Source organism: Aegilops tauschii, chromosome 1 (assembly GCF_002575655.3).
Source record: "Aegilops tauschii subsp. strangulata cultivar AL8/78 chromosome 1, Aet v6.0, whole genome shotgun sequence".
NCBI lineage: Eukaryota > Viridiplantae > Streptophyta > Magnoliopsida > Poales > Poaceae > Aegilops > Aegilops tauschii.
This window is the reverse complement of record NC_053035.3, coordinates 8,965,192-8,984,696: the sequence shown is the minus strand read 5'-3', so window position 1 is coordinate 8,984,696 and position 19,505 is coordinate 8,965,192. Positions and strand designations below refer to the sequence as shown.

The 19,505-nt window shown below is 46.5% G+C and overlaps 2 protein-coding genes across 4 annotated transcripts; one reads left to right on the top strand and one right to left on the bottom strand.

Moving 5' to 3' along the window:
* Positions 1-5,055: 5,055 nt before the first annotated feature.
* On the bottom strand, positions 5,056-8,264 carry LOC109766049 (rust resistance kinase Lr10). Its single transcript, XM_020324818.4, has 3 exons — positions 7,417-8,264; positions 6,555-6,578; positions 5,056-6,376 (listed from the first exon to the last, which is right to left on the bottom strand). Exons 1-3 carry the CDS (start codon positions 8,237-8,239, stop codon positions 5,304-5,306), a joined length of 1,920 nt encoding a protein of 639 aa, XP_020180407.1. The 5' UTR covers positions 8,240-8,264; the 3' UTR covers positions 5,056-5,303.
* LOC109766045 (LEAF RUST 10 DISEASE-RESISTANCE LOCUS RECEPTOR-LIKE PROTEIN KINASE-like 2.3) lies at positions 7,680-11,837 on the top strand. Of its 3 annotated transcripts, XM_073506085.1 has the most exons (5): positions 7,680-8,456; positions 8,755-8,971; positions 9,068-10,125; positions 10,266-10,450; positions 10,539-11,837. In XM_073506085.1, the coding sequence occupies exons 3-5, from the start codon at positions 9,314-9,316 to the stop codon at positions 11,663-11,665; spliced, it is 2,124 nt and encodes a 707-aa protein (XP_073362186.1). In that variant the 5' UTR covers positions 7,680-8,456; positions 8,755-8,971; positions 9,068-9,313; the 3' UTR covers positions 11,666-11,837. The 3 variants fall into 3 exon arrangements, with proteins under 3 accessions (XP_073362186.1, XP_020180403.1, XP_073362188.1); XM_073506087.1 differs by lacking the exons at positions 7,680-8,456; positions 8,755-8,971 and having other exon boundaries at positions 9,227-9,326; positions 9,396-10,125; XM_020324814.4 differs by lacking the exons at positions 7,680-8,456; positions 8,755-8,971 and having other exon boundaries at positions 9,021-10,125.
* The last annotated feature ends 7,668 nt before the right edge of the window (positions 11,838-19,505 follow it).

Below are 19,505 nucleotides of genomic sequence, written 5' to 3'. Positions count from 1 at the left end.
AAAGGCCTTGCGTATGAAAGGTTTTGATGAAGCCTGGCGACGACAGGTAGAATCTTTCACGCAAAAAGGGAGTGTTGGAATTAAAGTGAATGATGACATAGGTCATTACTTCCAGACACATAAGGGCCTGAGACAAGGTGATCCGATGTCTCCTATTTTGTTCAACATTGTAGTTGATATGTTGGCAATTCTAATAGGAAGGGCTAAGGAAGCTGGTCAGGTGGATGGCTTGGTGCCTCATCTAGTGGATGGAGGTGTGTCCATCCTATAGTACACCGATGATACTATCATCTTTATGGAGCATGACTTGGCAAAAGCAAGAAATATGAAGCTGGTGTTATGCTTATTTGAACAATTGAGCGGGTTAAAAATTAATTTTCATAAAAGCGAATTGTTTTGGAAGAACCAATGAGGAACAAGAGGCTTATAGGCAATTGTTTGGGTGCGAATTGGGAACTTTACCTTTTACGTATCTAGGTATACCAATTCACCATCGTAAGCTAACAAACAGAGAATGGAAGTGCATTGATGATCGATTTGAGAAGAAACTGAGTTGCTGGAAGGGCAAGCTCATGTCATACGGAGGCCGATTAATTCTCATTAATTCGGTTCTCACGAGTATGCCTATGTTTCTTTTGTCTTTTTTGAGGTTCCAGTTGGAGTTAGGAAAAGGCTGGACTTCTATCGATCCCGTTTCTTCTGGCAAAGTGATGAACCAAAAAGAAGATACATACTCGCCAAATGGGATATTATTTGTAGACCAAAAGATCAGGGGGGTCTTGGCATTGAAAATCTTGAAGTTAAGAACAAATGTCTTCTCAGCAAGTAGCTGTCTAAGTTATCTGTAGAGACAGAGGCCACATGGGCGCAGATTCTCCGTAATAGGTATCTTCACTCCAAAACTTTGTCCCAAATGACAGCAAGGCCTACGGATTCACCTTTCTGAAAAGGGTTGATGAGAGTCAAATCAGCCTTTTTCAATAGGACAAAGTTTATAATCGAAAATGGCACCAACACGCGTTTCTGGGAGGATACTTGGCTAGGAGAGACACCCCTCGTGCTTCAATACCTGACTCTTTATAGTATTGTTCAAAGATGCGACGCGTCTGTTGCAACAGTATTTCAGTCCACCCCCCTCAATATTCAATTCAGGAGAACGCTAGCCGACAATCGTTGGGAAGTTTGGCTCCATTTAGTGCGCAGACTGATGGAGGTCCAGCTATCTCAACAACCCGATCAGTTGCGCTGGAAGCTTACTAGGACTGAGGAATTTATAGTTAAATCGATGTGTCTTGATTTTATCAACTCTAGCTCCATTCCTAGTTCCAAACATGTTTGGAGAGTCAAAGTTCCTTTGAAAATTAAAGTGTTTATGTGGTTTGTCCATAAACAAGTCATCTTAACCAAGGACAATCTGGCAAAGCGCAACTGGACATGTCCTACTAGGTGTAGTTTTTGTGATCGGGATGAAACTATCAAACACCTTTTTCTTGACTGCCCGCTGGCAAAAGTGCTATGACGGATGGTGCACATAGCCTTTAATATTACTCCTCCGAATTCTGTCAGCACGTTATTTGGAACGTGGCTTAACGGGATAGAGGCCGAAACAGCGAGACACATTCGCGTAGGAGTATGTGCTTTATTGTGGGCAGTCTGGAACTGCAGAAATGACTTGGTTTTTAATAGAACAACAAATTTTCATTTTTTGCAGGTTATCTTCCGATTCACTGCATTGATCCGTATGTGGTCGCTACTCACTCCGACGGAGGCCAGGGAGCGTTCGGTTACTGGATCTATCCGGTGGGAGATGGTAGCACGGGATATTTTCAACCGGTTTGGATGGCGGTCATGTAATAGGATAGGCAATTAGTTTCTTTATCTTGTTTATGCCGGCCGGTTGTGGCGCTTTGGTTACTTTTTTTATAGGCTCTATGTGAGCTTTTCTTTACTTTCATTACGACTTTAAGACCTTTGTTGAACCTATTTGCTTTTTAATAAAGTTGGCCGTATGCATCGTTCTGACGCAGAGGCCGGGGAGTCCCCCCTTTTCGAAAAAAAAGAAAAAAAAACAGTGCGAACCCAGTATAAATGCTTTGTACAAATTGCCTTGCTTGCTATTTAGGGCAACTTTAAATAAGTTTTAAACCTTACAGCAATCTATTTGTTTGTTCATTGCTCTCGATACAAATTATAAGGGAAAATATTGCTTGAACAATAAACTCTCTATACAAATAAGTTTCTGAGAGGTGACAAAAGAACGCCTTTTTCTTGTTGAGAAACATTTTCAGAGATTTTTTTATTTCATTCTGCTAGCAGTTACATACATTTCATGGATGAACATTGTCACTGAGAAGCATGGGAAATGCATGTAAATATATTGCACAACAAATTCAGTTTTTGTTTAATAACGAGTCTAGAGAGCCTTTGGCTAATGTAGATGCTCGAGAAGTAGAGGAGGAGGAACATAGTAGTGAAACTGGCTTCCTGACCATCAACTAGCTATTAGGGAAACAAATATATTAATTTCAGTTAAGCGTAAATTATACAATTGCTTATCTATTAGGTGCAAATTCCGACCGAGAAACAAAAATGTTTGAACCACTTGAGGCCAAGTCCTTGGAAGGATTTCCCACCGTGATGGGAAAGGTGAGAGAAAGAGAAAATATTCTTTTCTGGAAAAACAAATCTTTGTTTGGACAACTTTGTTCCTTTTCTTAGAAAAACAGAGGACATTCCATCAAAATCACTGAAAGCTAACTTACATTCCGATTCTAGTGCGACAAATAAGACCAAAAAAATAATATGAACACAGTTTTAGTTTACAGCAACATAATTCCAGATCGGGTTTCAAGCAGCATATGGCCATGCTCTCATGAACAAAGTTCCATCATGCATGCATGCCGGCAGAATATTGCAGAGCAATGGTTACATCTTATACAGATTACAAGTGATAACGGCAATACACAGACTGAAAAGTTTGAAAGATGGATCAGTGAAGAACCCGTCGCATCAGGTGCAGGCATCGAAGTTCGATCACAGCATGGCAACAACGGCGGCTACCAACTACCTGGCTCTCAACCTTTACTTCTATTTCTTGCTCTCCAATTCAGCACCAGTGTGCTTGTAATCGAGTGATTCAGAAACGAATACTCTAGTTCTCTGAATTCCACCCAGTGAACTATTGCCGTGCTAACACTTGGTATTCAGAGCCAGAAATTCCCCCCACCACCAACACCACTATGGCGACATCTACCATCGAGACACGGACACAGTGAGCTGTGAGCAGATTGACTACAATGGGATGCGATGGAGCCTCACCAAAGCTGGTCTCAAGTAGCTACTCAAGGGACTCTAGGAGGACATCAAGGTCTCGGTGGCGGCGGAATTCAGCTCCTGGAAGCCAGCAAATCGGCAGCAGATCGCCAATCTGTAAGTTGCAATGGATTTGCCACAGTTTTGGCTTACAACAACATCAATCCAGGTCGAGTTTCCAGCATCATATGGCCATGCATGCTCTCATGAACAAAGTTCAGTATGCCACAGAAACTAGCTAGGCAGCAGAAACTAAACAAATATTTGCATTGTTGCAGAGCCTCTCATCTCAGCAGAAACTAAACAAATATTCTCCCCTTTCAGAACTGCGCACCACCAAGTACCCCGAAGATACATATAGTTTTTCTTCTTCTTTGCAGCTAAGAAATCATGGTGGTCATGGAACTACATAATTTGCCTTCAAGAACCAGAACCAAGGCTGATCTTCTTGCATGTAGTCTTCGATCTTATGCAGGGTGGCTGCATAGGCTTGGTGCAACCCCGTCCTGTAAATGCCACCTGTGCGCAGTGCAACGAGGGGTTCCTCTTGGAAATTTCAGTAATGCTGACAGTTGAAAGCATTGTCAGTTACACAGTAGATGGGATGCTGCTGATGTTCTCGAACAACAGCAGTGCTGATATATGGTCCTGAGACTGAAGCTACTATTGTTGTTATCCACTGCTTTGTCACAAACTGCCTTTCTGGCCGGGGATCCTATATCCACCATTCTCATCCGTCCCAGCCGCCTCCACGGTTCTTCCCCCACCGCCGCCCACGACTTCCGCCGGCCGTCCGCTTCCAACGTCAGCAAGCATGTGCCGGTTTCCCCAACCCAGCAAGAGCAGCCGGCAGGGAGGTGACCCCCGGCCGTCGCCCTCCACATCGGTGACTGAATCAGCGGTCAGGTAGCAGCAGTCCGCAACCGCAGCAAGCAGCAGCAGCCGCGATTCGGTTCCTCTCTCTCACACACACATTTCAAGAACAAGAGGTACATCACTCCTCAGATTTTCGATCCCTCCCACAGTTTCGGACCTACTCCGTATTAGTTTGTTATTATACTGATGATGAAATAAGTGAAGCTCGAATTGATGTGGATGTTTGATGCATCGATGCCATTTTATCGAGTTGCAGACGACACAAGTGAAGTAAGTGAACCTGGATCACATTCACCTTGTGCTGGACAGGAAAAGCTCCGTCAGATATCACTTAAAGTCATAGATTCAAATAGCCCGCGAAATAGCCGCTATAACTGCGCTATAGCTGGCTGGGAGCCTCGCCGCTACGCTATGGCTGCTGCCGCAAAATCCCCCACAAATCCCTCTAAATGGCTCAACAATGAGCAAACCCTTTAGAAATCATCTCTTCCACCAGAAAAATTTCCGCTATTTGCTGCGATTGCCCGCTATGGCGGCCGCTATAGCTGCTGGGAGAGGCCGCCGCAAAATCGTTTCTCCCGCGATTTTAATCTATGCTTAAAGTGCAAAGAGGAGATCCACTAATTGTCAGATGTGGACGGACTGCAATGCAGAGAAGTATGCGAGTGGAGATCGAATAAGGTAATCTGCCTATCTTGCAAATAAGTGAAGCTCCAATTGATGTGGATGTTTGATGTCATTTTATCGAATTGCAGATGAGATAAGTGAAACGAGTGAATGTGGATCACATTCACTTTGTGCTCCAAAGGACATCATAAGAGGAGATCTACTAACTGTCAGATGCAGAGAAATATGGGAGTGGAGGCAGAATAAGGTAATCAACAGAGTATTTGCTACTTTTGAAGATAAATATGGGTGTAGCTGTTAAAATACAAGTCCAATTGTGAATCTGCGTGTCTTGCAAACAACTAGTAGAGTACTATTACAATGGTAGTGACCAGTGATTATTCATACATCTCCAGACCTATTATATGGACTGAAAGTATAGAAATACAGTGTTGACAGAGCATGGTAGTCCCTGAATGTTGACAGAGTATGGTAGTCCCTGTTTTGATTTATGGCATAGGTTCATTTTCATATGAGACAAAAGGCTTCGGGGGCATCTGCAAACTCTGCAGCCTCCCCGTTAACATGTTCACGACCTTTGTCATCGACGGCCGGTTTCTTGGGTTCCACTGGATGCACCACAGTGCCACCACAGCCAGCTGCCTCACCTTGTCTTTCTCTTCTTGAGTCGTTTCCAAAGTAAGCGCCAACTCCTCCCCATTGATCACTTTCTCGTAGATCCACTCAGGGAGGTAAACATCGTCCTGGCTCCCGATTCTTGGGTCTGAATTCCTCCTCCCGCTCACCATTTCTAGCACCAGCATGCCGAAACTGTACACGTCTGACTTGTACGATACTCCCCCAAAGTTCCGAGAGTATAGCTCTGGTGCAATATAGCCCATTGTGCCTCTTGCTGCTGTTAAGGTGACGATGCTTTGGTCCCTTGCACACAACTTGGCCAGGCCAAAGTCTGAGATCTTTGGATTGAAGTTGTAATCCAGCAAGATATTGTGAGGCTTGATGTCAAAGTGGAGGATGCGCTGGTTGCACCCTTGATGTAAGTACTCCATACCTCGGGCGATGCCTAAAGCAATATCTAGGAGCTTCTCTGGTACTAGAAGATTCTGAAAAATATTAGAGTCATCAGAGAATATGTATTTCTCTAGTGACTCATTAGGCATGAATTCATAAATAAGAGCCCGTCTCATTCCTTCGGAACAAAATCCCAGGAGGCGGACGATATTGGCATGGTGGATTAATCCGATGGTTGCAACTTCATTGATGAATGATTCTCCCTCTCCTGTAGAGTTCTCTAGCATCTTGACTGCCACAGGCACTCCATTTGGTAGCTCGCCTTTGTACACACTTCCAAATCCTCCCTGCCCTAATTTTTCCTTAAACCGTCGTGCCATCTTCTTAACTTCAGAGAAAGTGTACCTTGTCGGTTTTGATGTTCCATATGTTTTGAGAAACATTTCAACCTTCATATGTATCTCCGCATTATATCTTGTCTTGAGTGAAAGATAAAGCACAGTGGCCACCGTCAACAAAAGAAGAACAAATGCAGCCACCGATGATGTAGCTGAATAAGCAAACAATACGTCATCAGCACATTGCACCAGGACTTAAATGCCGTTATTTAGTACTATTTGTTATGATAAGAGGATGTCAAGAGTCAGAGTAATAAGAATTTGTACAACAGAAAGCTTTTATTTTCTCCATTATATTTTGAAGCTAAAAAGACTTGGTTGGAGCAGTACCTGCAATGACTTTGATACGTGAACCTGCAAATACCAAGAAAGAGAATGAGATAAGCAGAAAGAAATTATATTTACAAACAAATGTAGAACAGATAAATTGAGTGTTGTCTACCGTGGCTGCAGTACATTGCCCTAGTATATGAGGAACAAATATACCATGCTATTTATGGATGCCTTTTCTAGAAGAGAGAGAGAGAGAGAGAGAGAGAGAGAGAGAGAGAGAGAGAATCTGTCACAACTTATCAACCAAATTTCCTTTTTGGGGAAATTTGTATTGTTTTGGTGCTATTTATGATAGTGCCACTGGCCTATTAGTTTTTCTAACATTTTTGCCATGCATACAACAGTTAGAGTCAACTTAAGGCCCTTTGACCTACTGGGCAACTTTTGTTCAGAAAATGCCTGCAGTCACATGCATCTGCACCCAGTGGCAGTCTGGTTTTCTCCCTTACTCTGCTCGCCGCTCCCTCTAAACCTGCCCAAATTCCATCAATCCCAGCTTCCTGCGGTTGTAGGCATGCCAATGGTGGCTGCTCAAGCGCAGCAGGAGGTGCAGCCATGCATGTTAATTGACTAAAGAGTTCCGGATTATTTAAGGCCAGTAGTGTCTGATAGATGAACAAAACATATTATTTTCCTGCTGGATTATTGCTCAGGTTTTTGTCCGGGTCCTTCAGTGTGATTGCTCGAGCAGGATTTGTGATGCTAATTTTGAAAAAAACTTAGTTGACCGAAAATCCCATGGAGATTCAAACACATGGAGCTGTAGACTGAGTAAATTGTAAAGTAAAATCATAATTGATTTCACAACTTTAGTACAGAATAAAACAGAATGATGTTATATATGGTTTTTGACTCATACCATGTGGGCCGGGCATGCAGAATTGTCTATCCCTTTGTGAGCTGAACGCGCAGCGTCCCCCACTGCGTTCACATTCTGCGCAATCGGAGTAATCATACCAATACACTGTCATCTCAGCAAAACTGAGGATTCTCTCTGTGCTTTCCTTGAAGGACGGTGAGAAGAGCGTGTCTGACATTGGGTCCTCAAACATGTACATGGGTATCAGACCGCCACCGACACCATCTGAGAGTGGGACGACCTTGCACTCCAACGGAAGAAGAGACATGTCTTCATAACCATACACCAAATAAAAGAATTGTGTTGTGTTGCTAAGGCAGGAGACTGGGCCAGCAATTCTATCGGCAGCACCAGGTGTGAACTCTCTTGAACAGCGTACTAAGGAAGAATTCCATAGGTAAAGACATGGCATCTCATAGTTAATAACATCAGCCTGTGGAGATGATGAGCTTCTGGAGATGACAGGCTTCTGCTGTAGCACGAAACAAGGGTCTACAAGCGGGATGAGCTTCATGGAAGAACGTCCGTAATCTATGGCGCTGACATTGTACGGGCCAAGAATTGGGTGAAAAAGGATGGTGTCTCGCCCAGAGCATGCTAACTTCCTGATTGATCTACCGGCACATCCACATGATGCTGCTGCTGCTGCTGATGTATTGCTGGATTCAAGGCAGAAAGGAAACCTGACCTCTGGGCCATCTTGGCTGCACTGGGACGGTGGGCAGTATTTGAAGAAATCTTGATCATCCCATGCCGTGGCCAAGTAGATTCCTTGGTTGATCAGAGGCAGCAGCAGGAGCGCTATGGCAAGTAATTTACTCATCTTTATGTACCAAGATGTTGAGCAAGAAGAAGAAGAGGAAGAAGTGCAAAAGGAAACATCACTTATTCGTCTATAGGCTTGAGGATGAGGAGAGCAGACTTGGTTGAGTACTGGCCGCTGGCAGTGTGGAAAATATCCCCGGAAAAAATGAATTACAGTGATGGGACACAAGACTCCAAGTGTGGGTCGTCTTCTGCTCCTAGCTACACAATCGAGAGCATATTTCCCTCTTCTGCACGTCATGCATATACCAGTGCCCACTCACACTATTAATTGACATGTACAGCTGGATATGATCAACTTGTCGGTGTCGACCCCTTGCCCAGTGATTAATCAGGACTCTTAATAACAGAACTAAATAGGATATCAAGTCCCTAGTGCATATGTGAATCTTTCATGGGGAACTCTGGTGCATTTCATCCTTCTATTACTTTGCAATCCTTCACTGTCTTCTCCATCCTTTGCAGTTTTTACCGCAGATCATGCCCAGGGTGGAGAATATGGGTGCTCACCAGTCATTTGTTTCGGAAGCAATCGTGTTTTGCTTTCTCTCGAAGTTTTATTCCCTTCTTGTCGAAGTTCTTGTTGTGTCCCTTCACCTGGAGTTATGCTCTATGGATAGTTATGCCCGAGGAGTAGATTTCAAATGCTAACACCTGTGATGTTCTAGTGGTTTGAGTGTGATTGCAGACTTGCTTCTGTACAGTCCCTTATTGCATGAGCAATAAATATGTTTTGATTGGCATTTTGCATTTTGTGGAAATTCTTTGATACTGTCATTGTCATGGGACAGAAGACTTCAAGCCTCGAGTCGTCTTTTGTTCCTAGCTACACAATGGGAGAGAAATATCTTCCTCTACTTAACAGAAGACTCCGACTGGGTCGTCTTCTGTTCCTAGCCACACAATCGAGAGAATATCTTCCTCTTTCACACTTCGTGTATATACCAATGAAGTCATATTAGTATATACAGCTGGATATGATCAACTAGTTGATGTCGATCCCTTCCCCTCCTTAGTACTCTTAACAGAACAAACCAGGATATCAAGTCCCTAGTGCATCTGTGAAGCTTACATGGGGAACCCTGGTGCATTTCATCATTCTATTACCCTACAATCCTTCACTGTCTTCATCCTTCTTGTTGTTTTTGTAGCAGATTATCATGTCCAGGGAGGAGATGATGGATGCTCACTGTTCTCCTGTGGACATCTCCGAGACATATCATATCCTTTCCGTCGACGAGGTGATCCTCGTGAGTGTGGTGTTGAAGAATACGAGCTGGGTTGCACCAGTAGCAAGGCTACGATTCACATCAACAAAGGAACATACTATGTGACTGCCATCAACTACACTGGTTCCTACTTCTGGGTCATGGATCCCAACTTCAATACCAGTAGCAGCTGCCCTCTTCCACTGTGGAATCACCTTCCTTACTTTGGTACATACATTACATACTTTGGTAGATACTTGGGCGGAATTGATTCAGTTTCACCACCTGGCTTTCGGTATTTGGCCACTCGGAGTTATGACAGAGCATGTTTTGCTAATTGTTCAAGAGCAGTAATGAATAAAAGTGCATACAAGCCTGTTGCTTGCCAGAGAGCCAAAAATTCACATGTTTATGTCTGGGTGTCTAATTACGCATATTGTGCGGTTGAAGATCTTGAACCTTACTGTGGATACCTGGGAGAGATTCCATTTGGTAACGACACTGACGAGTACTCCTCTGATTGGGGACAGCTACAGAATGCAAGTTATGCAGATATCACACAATTCATAAGTAAGGGGTTTACTGTCCAGTTTCCTGTGGACACCATTTACAGGAGGCCTTCTACTTCTGTGATGTTAAGAAAGAACATCAATTTATGCCTCAACAATTCAATCAGGTGATCACCCCGTTGTTCCATTTCCTCCTGAGTTTAGTTTCTCATTTCCCTATTCTCTTGAAGAATTGACTTGGGGCTGTTAAGCCAACCTGACGGTGGCAGCCTGCATTAAAATTTATTTTCAATTGTATCATTTGCAGCTACTTCAAGGAGCAAATATCTGGCACAAGCATTGTTAATTGTACTCATGCTATTTTCTGGAGTGAGGTGCACTTCTTAGAATGCATGATTGGGAGCTCTAACGATGATTACTACTACACAACAAAGTTGTTTTTGATTACTGCAACCTTAGTATCTGCTATTGCTATCCACCAGTTCTTTTTTGGTACGTGAGAATTGTATACACATTTGACGTTCGAAAAAGAATTTACATTCTTTTAACTTATGTCCATATCTGTCGACTTGTTGTGCAGTACTGTGCAGGTTCTTGTTGGCACCCCTGGCTGTATGGATATTCCTAGCCTACAAGTACATGAAAACAAGGATCATAATTGATGCAGTTGAGAAGTTCCTCAGGATTCAACAAATGATTGGCCCGGCGAGGTACTCCTACACAGATATAGTTGCAGTCACAAGCCATTTCAGAGATAAATTGGGCCAAGGGGGCTACGGCTCTGTGTACAAGGGTGTGCTTCTTCCAGGCGGTGTCCATGTCGCCGTGAAGATGCTAGAGGGCAACTCAAACTGCAATGGAGAAGATTTCATCAGCGAGGTCTCCACCATCGGCAGGATCCACCATGTCAACGTTGTGCGTTTGGTGGGGTTCTGCTCGGAGGAAATGCGAAGGGCCTTAGTCTACGAGTACATGCCAAATGGTTCTCTGGACAAGTACATCTTCTCTACCGAGAAGAGCTTCTCATGGGAGAAGCTCAACGAGATCGCTCTAGGCATTGCCAGGGGGATCAACTACCTACACCAGGGTTGCGACATGCAGATTCTGCACTTTGACATCAAGCCGCACAATATCCTTCTCGACAGCAATTTCGTCCCAAAGGTCGCTGATTTCGGGCTCGCCAAGCTGTACCCGAGGGGTGACAGTTTTGTGCCTTTGAGCGCCATGCGGGGAACCGTCGGCTACATAGCCCCTGAGATGATATCCCGGAGCTTCGGCGTCATATCCAGCAAGTCCGATGTGTACAGCTTCGGGATGTTGCTGCTGGAGATGGCCGGCGGGAGAAGGAATGCTGATCCAAACATGGGGTCCTCAAGCCAGGCGTACTACCCTTCATGGGTGTACGACCGGCTGACTCAGGAAGAAGCAGGCGAGATATCTGATGTTGCTGCTGACATGCATGAGCTAGAGAAGAAGCTATGCGTTGTCGGATTGTGGTGTATTCAGATGAGATCTCGTGATCGGCCGACGATGAGCGAGGTCATTGAGATCCTGGAGGCTGGGGTTGATGGCCTACAGATGCCTTCGAGGCCGTTTTTCTGCGACGAAGGGCACATCCATGTGGAGGACTCTTACCAGTTCACTTCCGAGCTGTCGGCGGTCTCGGAGGAGGAATTGAGTGTGGTGTCAGAGGAAGACAATGTGTGAGGTATATATACAATGTGTGGTACTATAATTTATGCATGTATATGTATGTATCATGGAGTGATGCACTGTAAAAGTTACGGTTGTAACAGTACCAACCCAGTGTAAAGGCTTTGTACAAACTGCCTTGGTTGCTGTGCGGAGCAACTTCAAATAAGTTTGAAATGTTACATCAGTTTGTTTGTTTGTTCACTGCTCTTGATAAATTCTGATGGAAAATATTGCTTCAACAGTAAATTCTTGATACAAATAAGCTTGTGAGAGGTGACAAAAGGCCGCCTTTTTCTTGTAGAGAAACATTTTTAGAGAAAAATTGTATTTCATTCTGCTGTCAGTAACATGCATTGTGGATTAGCATTGTTGCTAACATCCTGATTCCGGTGCGACAGATAAGGCAAGTTTTTTGTTTTTGTTTTGCTGGATAATAGAAGCACAACTCAGCTCCCCAATTTTTATTTTTTCTTGAAACGGACTCAGCTCCCCAGTTTCATCACCTTGTTCATTGAAATACAGTTTTAGTTTACAGCAACATCTCTCCTGCAGGTTGACCAATTAATCTCTCATGAACAAAGTTGAGCATGCCAAAGAAACTAGCTAGGCAACAGAAATTCACACATATTTGAATTGTTGCATAGCCTGTCATATTCCCTCCTTCAGGTCTGCGCACCGCCAAGCACGCGAACGTATGGTTGTTTTTCTTCTGTGCAGCTAAAAAATCGTCGCGGTCATGGAAATACTGCTGATCTACTGGTTGATTTAATGGAACCCTATGTGTGTTGTCGTGGTTGCATATACTTGCTGCAACCCAGTCCTGTCAAATGCCACTTGTGCGTGGAAATTCCAGCAACAATGACATTGCCAGCCTAGAGATGGAATATGTGGCCCCTGTTGTTACCCAGCTGAGGGGGCAGAAGAGTAAGCAAAGTCTTTTGTTCCAACTCCAGCGATTCTGAATATGCTGGGACTGAAACAGACTCTGTTCCAACATATTCGAAGTTCTAGGTTTGCCTTAAGTTAAACCTCTTTAAATTTGACCAAGTATGTAGAAAAATATACCAACATCTACAACACTAAATTAACTTCATTAGATTCATCATAACATAGATATTAGCAATTTTTTCTATAAAGTTGGTCAAACTTCAAAGAAGTTTGGCTTAGGACAAACCTATAACTTCAAATATTTTAGAACAGCGGGAGTCAAAGTTATGGTTGTAATTGTAACGACCCAGTATAAATGCTTTGTACAAGCTGCCTTGCTTGCTGTGCAGGGCAACTTTAAATAAGTTTTAAACCTTACGTCGATCTATTTGTTTGTTCATTGCTCTCGATACAAATTCAAAGGGAAAATATTGCTTGAACAACAACCTCTCTATACAAATAAGTTCGTGAGACGTCACAAAAGAAGCCTTTTTCTTGTTGAGAAATATTTACCGAGAATTTCTTGTCTTTCATTCTGCTAGCAGTAACATACATTTTATGGATGAACATTGTCACTGAGAAGCAAGCTTACATACGTTTTTTAATGGAACCCCCTGCCGTGTTGTAGTGGATGCATGGACTTGGCGCAATCCAGTCCTGTCAAATGGTACTTGTGTGTGCGACAAGGGGTGCCGTCGCAGCATGGAAGTTCTAGTAACACTGACGTTGCAATGTCTGAAGAATATGTGGACACTGTCTGTTACCCAGTAGACGGGGCAGAAAAATCTTGTGTTCCAGCTCCAGCAATGTTCTATGTGGCCCTAAGACTGAAGCTACTAGCAAGTGGCAGTCCCTGTCACAAACTGCCTTGCTGGTCATGCACTTGTTATTGCAGAAACAATAGAGTAATTTCAGTCAAGTTCAACATATATGACTGTTTATTTATTTGACTCTTATATACAAATTTCGTCCGATTCCTCAGAAGGAAGGATTTTTCCCCTGTGATGGGACAGATGAGAAAAAGAGCTTTGTAGAAAATTGAGGAACTTTGCATTACGGGTGGACATTCCATCAACATCACTGAGAAGTTAACTTACATACATTCTGATTCTGATGCGACACATAAGAACCCTAAAAAAATCAATAACAGAGGTCAGTTCACCTCCTTGATTTTATCGTGAATTCATCAAATGCAGTCATTAATTTAAGCAATATGGGTGTAGGACCGGATGACTCAAGAAGAAGCGGGCGAGGAGATATCACCTGTTGCTGCTGACATGCACGAGCTGCAGAAGAAGCTATGCGTTGTCAGATTATGGTGTATTCAGATGAGGTCTCGCGATCGGCTAACGATGAGCGAGGTCATTGGGATTTTGGAGGCTGGTACCGATGGCCTGGAGAGGCCCTCAAGGCCGTTTTTTCTGCGACGAAGGGCACATCCATGTGGTACTATAATTTATGTACAATGGGTGGAACTGTCTGCAGTATACGAGGAAGACGATGTGTGAGGTATATACAGTGGGTTGTACTATAATTTATGTATGTATATTTGCATGTATATCTATGTATCATGGAGTGCTGCCTTATCTGTAAAAGTTATGGTTATAACAGTACCAACCCAGGATAAATGCTTTGTACAAACTGCCTTGCTTGCTGTGCAGACCAACTAAAAATAAGTTTGAAATGTTACATCAGTTTATTTGTTTGTTCATTACTCTTGATAAATTCTGATGAAAAATATTGCTTGAACAGTAAATTCTCGATACTCCCTTCCCTCCCCTCCCATGCTCCCTCCCCTCCCTGGCCGCTCCCGCGAGCGCCGCCCGGGGAGAAACCCTAGCCCGCGGAGCTCGGCCCCCTCCTTGGTTCTCCCTCCCCTAGCCGCCGCCCCAGCGTGCTGGCGGGCAAAGCCTGACCAGCTCGGGCGGCGGGGCCTCTTCCTCCCCCGCGCGGTGCTGGATGGCGCGGGCCATCCTTGTTGGGTGGCGGCGCAGCGCTGGCTCAGGGCGCGGCGGCGTGAGTGGCTGGGCCGGGCTGGGGGCGTGCCCTGCTCCCGGCGGCGGCAGCATTTGGGCGCGACCCAGATCTGTCGCGGCTGCGGCTTGGGTGCTCTGGCCCCTTGTGGTGGCGGTGCTCTGGCTCCCCGCAGGTGGTGGCCTGCTCCGGTGGCTGCCCTTGCTGCAGTGCTCCCTGGTGGTGGTGGACCTGCCGGCCCCCGGCCGATCCGGCGATGGCAGGTGCCGCGGACTGCGCTCAGCGGGGATGTGGGCTACCACGGCGTGGTGGTGGCTCATGGCGGTGGTCAGGATCGTCTCACGGCGACGGCTGGACTTCTTCGGCGTCGGCCCGTTGGTGAGCGGCCTATGAAGAGCTTCGACCCCTCTTCTTGATGCCCGGGCGCAATCTTCGTCGGTGGGATGGTCCTCTCCCTGCTGCAACCCATCGCTAGTCCCTTGCTCGGGCAGCAGGACCGCGCTCGTCTCGCGCCCGGCAGAAGGACCTCCTCGTCTCGCGCCCGGCAGCAGGACCGAGCCCGTCTCACGCCTGGCAGCAGGACCGAGCTTGTCTCGCGCCCGGCAGCAGGACCAAGCTCGTCTCGCGCCCGAAGCTGTAGGACGAATCGATGGACTTGTGTGCCCCGGGATCCGATCGTCTCTTCCGTTGGGGTAGCGGCGGGTGTCGGGTGAGGTGGTTCCTAGGTCTTGGATTCCGAGGCGGCGGCCCTGGTGGTGGTTGCGCGGTGCTCACGGGCAGAGCCCGTCGCTTGGTGCTTCCCGGTGGCCATGGCCGTGTGGGCGGCGTTCGATGGCAGTGAGTATTGGCCGGGGTGAAAACCTGCTCTATCTTCGGACAGACCGCCGGCAGCGTAGCTCGTTCTCTTCTTGAAGGCGTCGTTGCGGCTCTCATTGTCTGTCGTGTGGTTCCGGGGGAAACCTTGATCCTCGGATTGGGCGGTGGCGGCGCTCCCGTGTCGTACCCTTTCTGAAGGCACCGTCTTGGGGCCCACGACTCGTCGTATGCGGCTGCATCTCTTCGTGGTGGCGTGTTCACTGGTGGAGCCCCGGTTGCTCGAGTAGTGCTTGGGGTCGTGTTGTTGCGCTGAGCGCCTATGTATCCCGCCTTGGGTGTGTGCGTGTGTTGTGGTGGTGTGCGTCTGTACCTGGATGTTGTTGGTCATTGCTTTATTTATAAAGCGGGGCGAAAGCCTTTTTCGGTAGATTCTCGATACAAATAAGTTTGGGAGAGGTGACAAAATAATGCCTTTTTCTTGTTGAGAAACATTTTCAGAGAAACTTTGTATTTTATTCTGCTGGCAGTAACATACATTTTTATGGATGAACATTGTCACTGAGAAGCAAGCCTGCATACATTTTTTCTTTTGCATATGATAGATCCATAAAACCATTGGTCTCCAATTTCTTTTCATGAATTTATTGAAACACAGTTTTAGTTTACAACAACATCATTCAAATAGATGGTTGAGTTCCCAGCTGCATAATTGACATTATTTGGGCGTCCCTGATATTCTCCCGTTCGGGATTGTGCACCCTCAAGTACGCGAAGACATAGATACATTTTTTTGCTCTTTGCTGCTAAGAAATTGCCGCGGTCATGGAATTACATATTTGCATTTGATAACCAGACCCACAGGCCACAGCTGATCTTCCTTACATGTCGCCTTTGATCGTAGGCAGGAAAAAGAAAATTCCAAATCTGATTTAATGGAACCCCCTGCCGTGCTGTAGTGGCTGCATAGACTTGGTGCAATCCAGTCCTGCCGAATGCCACTTGTGCGCGTGTGATGAGGGGCGCCGTGTGGAAATTCCAGTAACACTGATGTTGGCCAAGTTTGAAGAATGTGTGGACACTATCAGTTACCCAGTAGACGGGGCAGAAGTCCCAGTTCCCGAAATGCTGATGAATTGCCTAGAAAAAAAAGAAATGCTGATGTGGTCTTGAAGCTGCCATTGTTGTTCTCCACTGCTTTGCTTTGTACTATTGGCAAGTGGCAGCCCCCGTCACATACTGCCTTCATGGGTCTGCACTTGTCATTAGAGGAACACAAACAGAGTAATTTCAGTTAAGTTTAAATTATACAATTGCTTATTTATTTATTTGTTTTATTACTATTAGATGCAAATTTCGACCCACAAAAAAACATGTTTGAACCACTTGAGGCCAAGTCCTCGGAAGGATTTCCCCTGATGATGGGAAAGGAGAGAGAAAGAGAAAATATTCCTTGCTGGAAAAGCAAATCTTTGTTTGGACAACTTTGTATTCCTTTTCTTCTAAAAACAAATAGCCGCAGTCTGGATATTCCAATCCCTCTCCTCCATCCCGCGACACTCCAGCGAGCGTCCGGGAGGCCAACCCTAGCGCCGCGGCCTCCCTTCTCCTCCTCCTCTCACCCCTCCACTAGTAGAAAACAGGGCTTTGGTCCTGGTCAGATTAGAGCATTAGTCCCGGTCGTGTTATGAATCGGGACTAATGGGAGTTTCGGTCCCGGTTCGAGCGGCTAGGACGCCGGCCGGGCCTCGGCAGGCATCGGTCCCGGTTCGGCTGGGACGTTTAGTCCCGGTTCCAGCACCCAACCAGGACTAAAGGTTAGGCCATTAGTCCCGGTTTTAGACACGAACCGGGACTAAAGTTTTGCCTATATATATATCCACGCCTCTCCCTTGCCGTCGCCAGAGAGCGCGAGCGGGCGAAGCCCAGCCGTCGTCGGCGGCGGCAGGGCCCCTTCGTCTCCTCGCGCAGGGGGTGCGGCGCGGGCCGAATCTCACGTGCTGGGACGCAGCGCTCGATGCCGGGCTTGACGGTGCTCCGGAGTAGGCCGGCGACCATGGCGTGGCGTCGGACGACGGGCGGCATGGTGGTGGGGCAGCGGTGGAGGTGGGCGGCCCCCGTCCAGTCGGGCCCTTGAGGCTAGACGGCGGCGCTCGGCACGGGAGGACCTCCCTGGTGGCCTCTCATGGCTGCGGCGGCGGCAGTTCTGCCATCCCTCCTCTTCAGCATCGGGCGACGGCCGGTGCCCTCCTACTGGTCTGGGCCATCGGCTTCGTGGGCGAAACATGGTGGTTTCGGGGAGGAGGGGGGCCTAGTAGGAGGGACGGGTGCGCCGTCGCGTGCCCCGTTGCCGGCACAGGGGTGTCGGTTGTGGCCGTGTGCCGCTCCTTCTTCCCCTTCCCCCGACCGACGTCTGGCTGCGGTTCCTCTAGAGGCAGGATGGCCGCCGACGGTTCCGGATGTGGTTGATGTCGTGGATCTAGTCAAAGTCGTGACCTTTGGTGGCTCTTGGGGTGGTTTGGTGGCGGGGCGATGGTCCTGGCGGTGGGAGTCGAGTTGGTCTTGGTCAGATTGCGCGGCTCGGATGCGGGCAGGCAACCATGGCCGCTCGGGCGACATGGCTGCGGGTAGTTGGCGGACCCGGGTTGCGGCGAAGGGGTTGAAGCGCCAGGGTACATCACTTGCCCAGTCCGGACGCCGTGTTCCTCCTTGCAGGCTCCTTCGTGGCGCTCCCATTCTCCGTCTCGCTCTGGGTGAAAACTTCATCTTCAGATTGGACGGTGGCGACGTTCGTGGTCGTGCCCTTCTTGGAGGCATCGTCTTGGAGTCCTTGGTCCGGTGTTGTCCGTCGCACATCCTCCCAAACAATCTCTCATCTTAGTTGTGGTCTTCGTCGGCTCTAAGTGGATCTTTTTGCACATCTTGTAGGTGCTTGGTAGTCGTTGAGGTTGTGTATCGGTGGCCGGCATTCTTGTACCTTGCCTTGGGTGTGTGTGGTGTGCGTTTGTATCGGTTGCTTGGATGTAAGTGATGGTTGCTTTATAATATAAAGCGGGAAAAACCCTTTTTCGTCATAAAAAACAAAGGTCAGGAACTTTGCATTATGGATGGACAGTCCATCAAAATCACTGAAAGCCAAGTTACATACATTCCGATTACAGTTCGACAAATAAGACCAAAAGAAAATTTGAACACAGATTTAGTGTACAGCAACATAATTCCAGATCGGGTTCCGAGCAGCATATGGCGATGCTATCATGAACAAAGTTCCACCATGCATGCCTGATGAATATTGCAAAGCAATGGTTACATCTTATACAGATTACAAGTGAGTAAGTGACATTACACAGACTGAAAAGTTCGAAAGATGGATCAGTGAAGAATCTGTCGCATCAGGTGCAGGCATCGAAGTTCGATCACGGCATGTCAACAACGGCGGCTACCAACTACCTGGCTCTCAACCTTTCCTTCTCTTTCTTGTTCTCCAATTCCTGTAATCGAGTGAATCAGAACCAAATACTCTAGCTCTCTGAATTCCAGCGAGTGAACTATCGCCGTGCTAACACTTAAATTCAGAGCCAGAAATATTTCGCACCACCACCACCGCTATGGCGACATCTATCATCAAGGCTCGGCATCATGGTCGAGTTTCCAGCATCATATGGCCATGCTCTCATGACGAAAATTCAGCATGCCACAGAAACTAGCTAGGCAGCAGAAACTAAACAAATATCTGCATCGTTGGAGAGCCTGTCATATTCTTCCCTTTCAGAACTGCGCACCACCAAGTATCTCGAAGATACATATATTTTTCTTCTTCTTTGTTGCTAAGAAATCGTCGCAGTCATGGGACTACATAATTGCCTTCAAGAACCAAAGCCAAGCCTGATCTTCTTGCATGTGGTCTTCGATCTTATGCAGGAAGAAAATTTCTAACTCCGATTTAATGGAACCCCCTGCCGTGTTGTAGTGGCTGCATAGGCTTCGTGCAATCCAATCCTGTAAATGCCACCTGTGCGCGTGCGACGAGGGGTGCCGCTTGGAAATTTCAATGATGCTGACATTTTCATGTCTGAAGAATGTGTGGACATTGTCAGTTACCCCATAGATGTGTTAAATGTATTAGGGTTTGGAATAA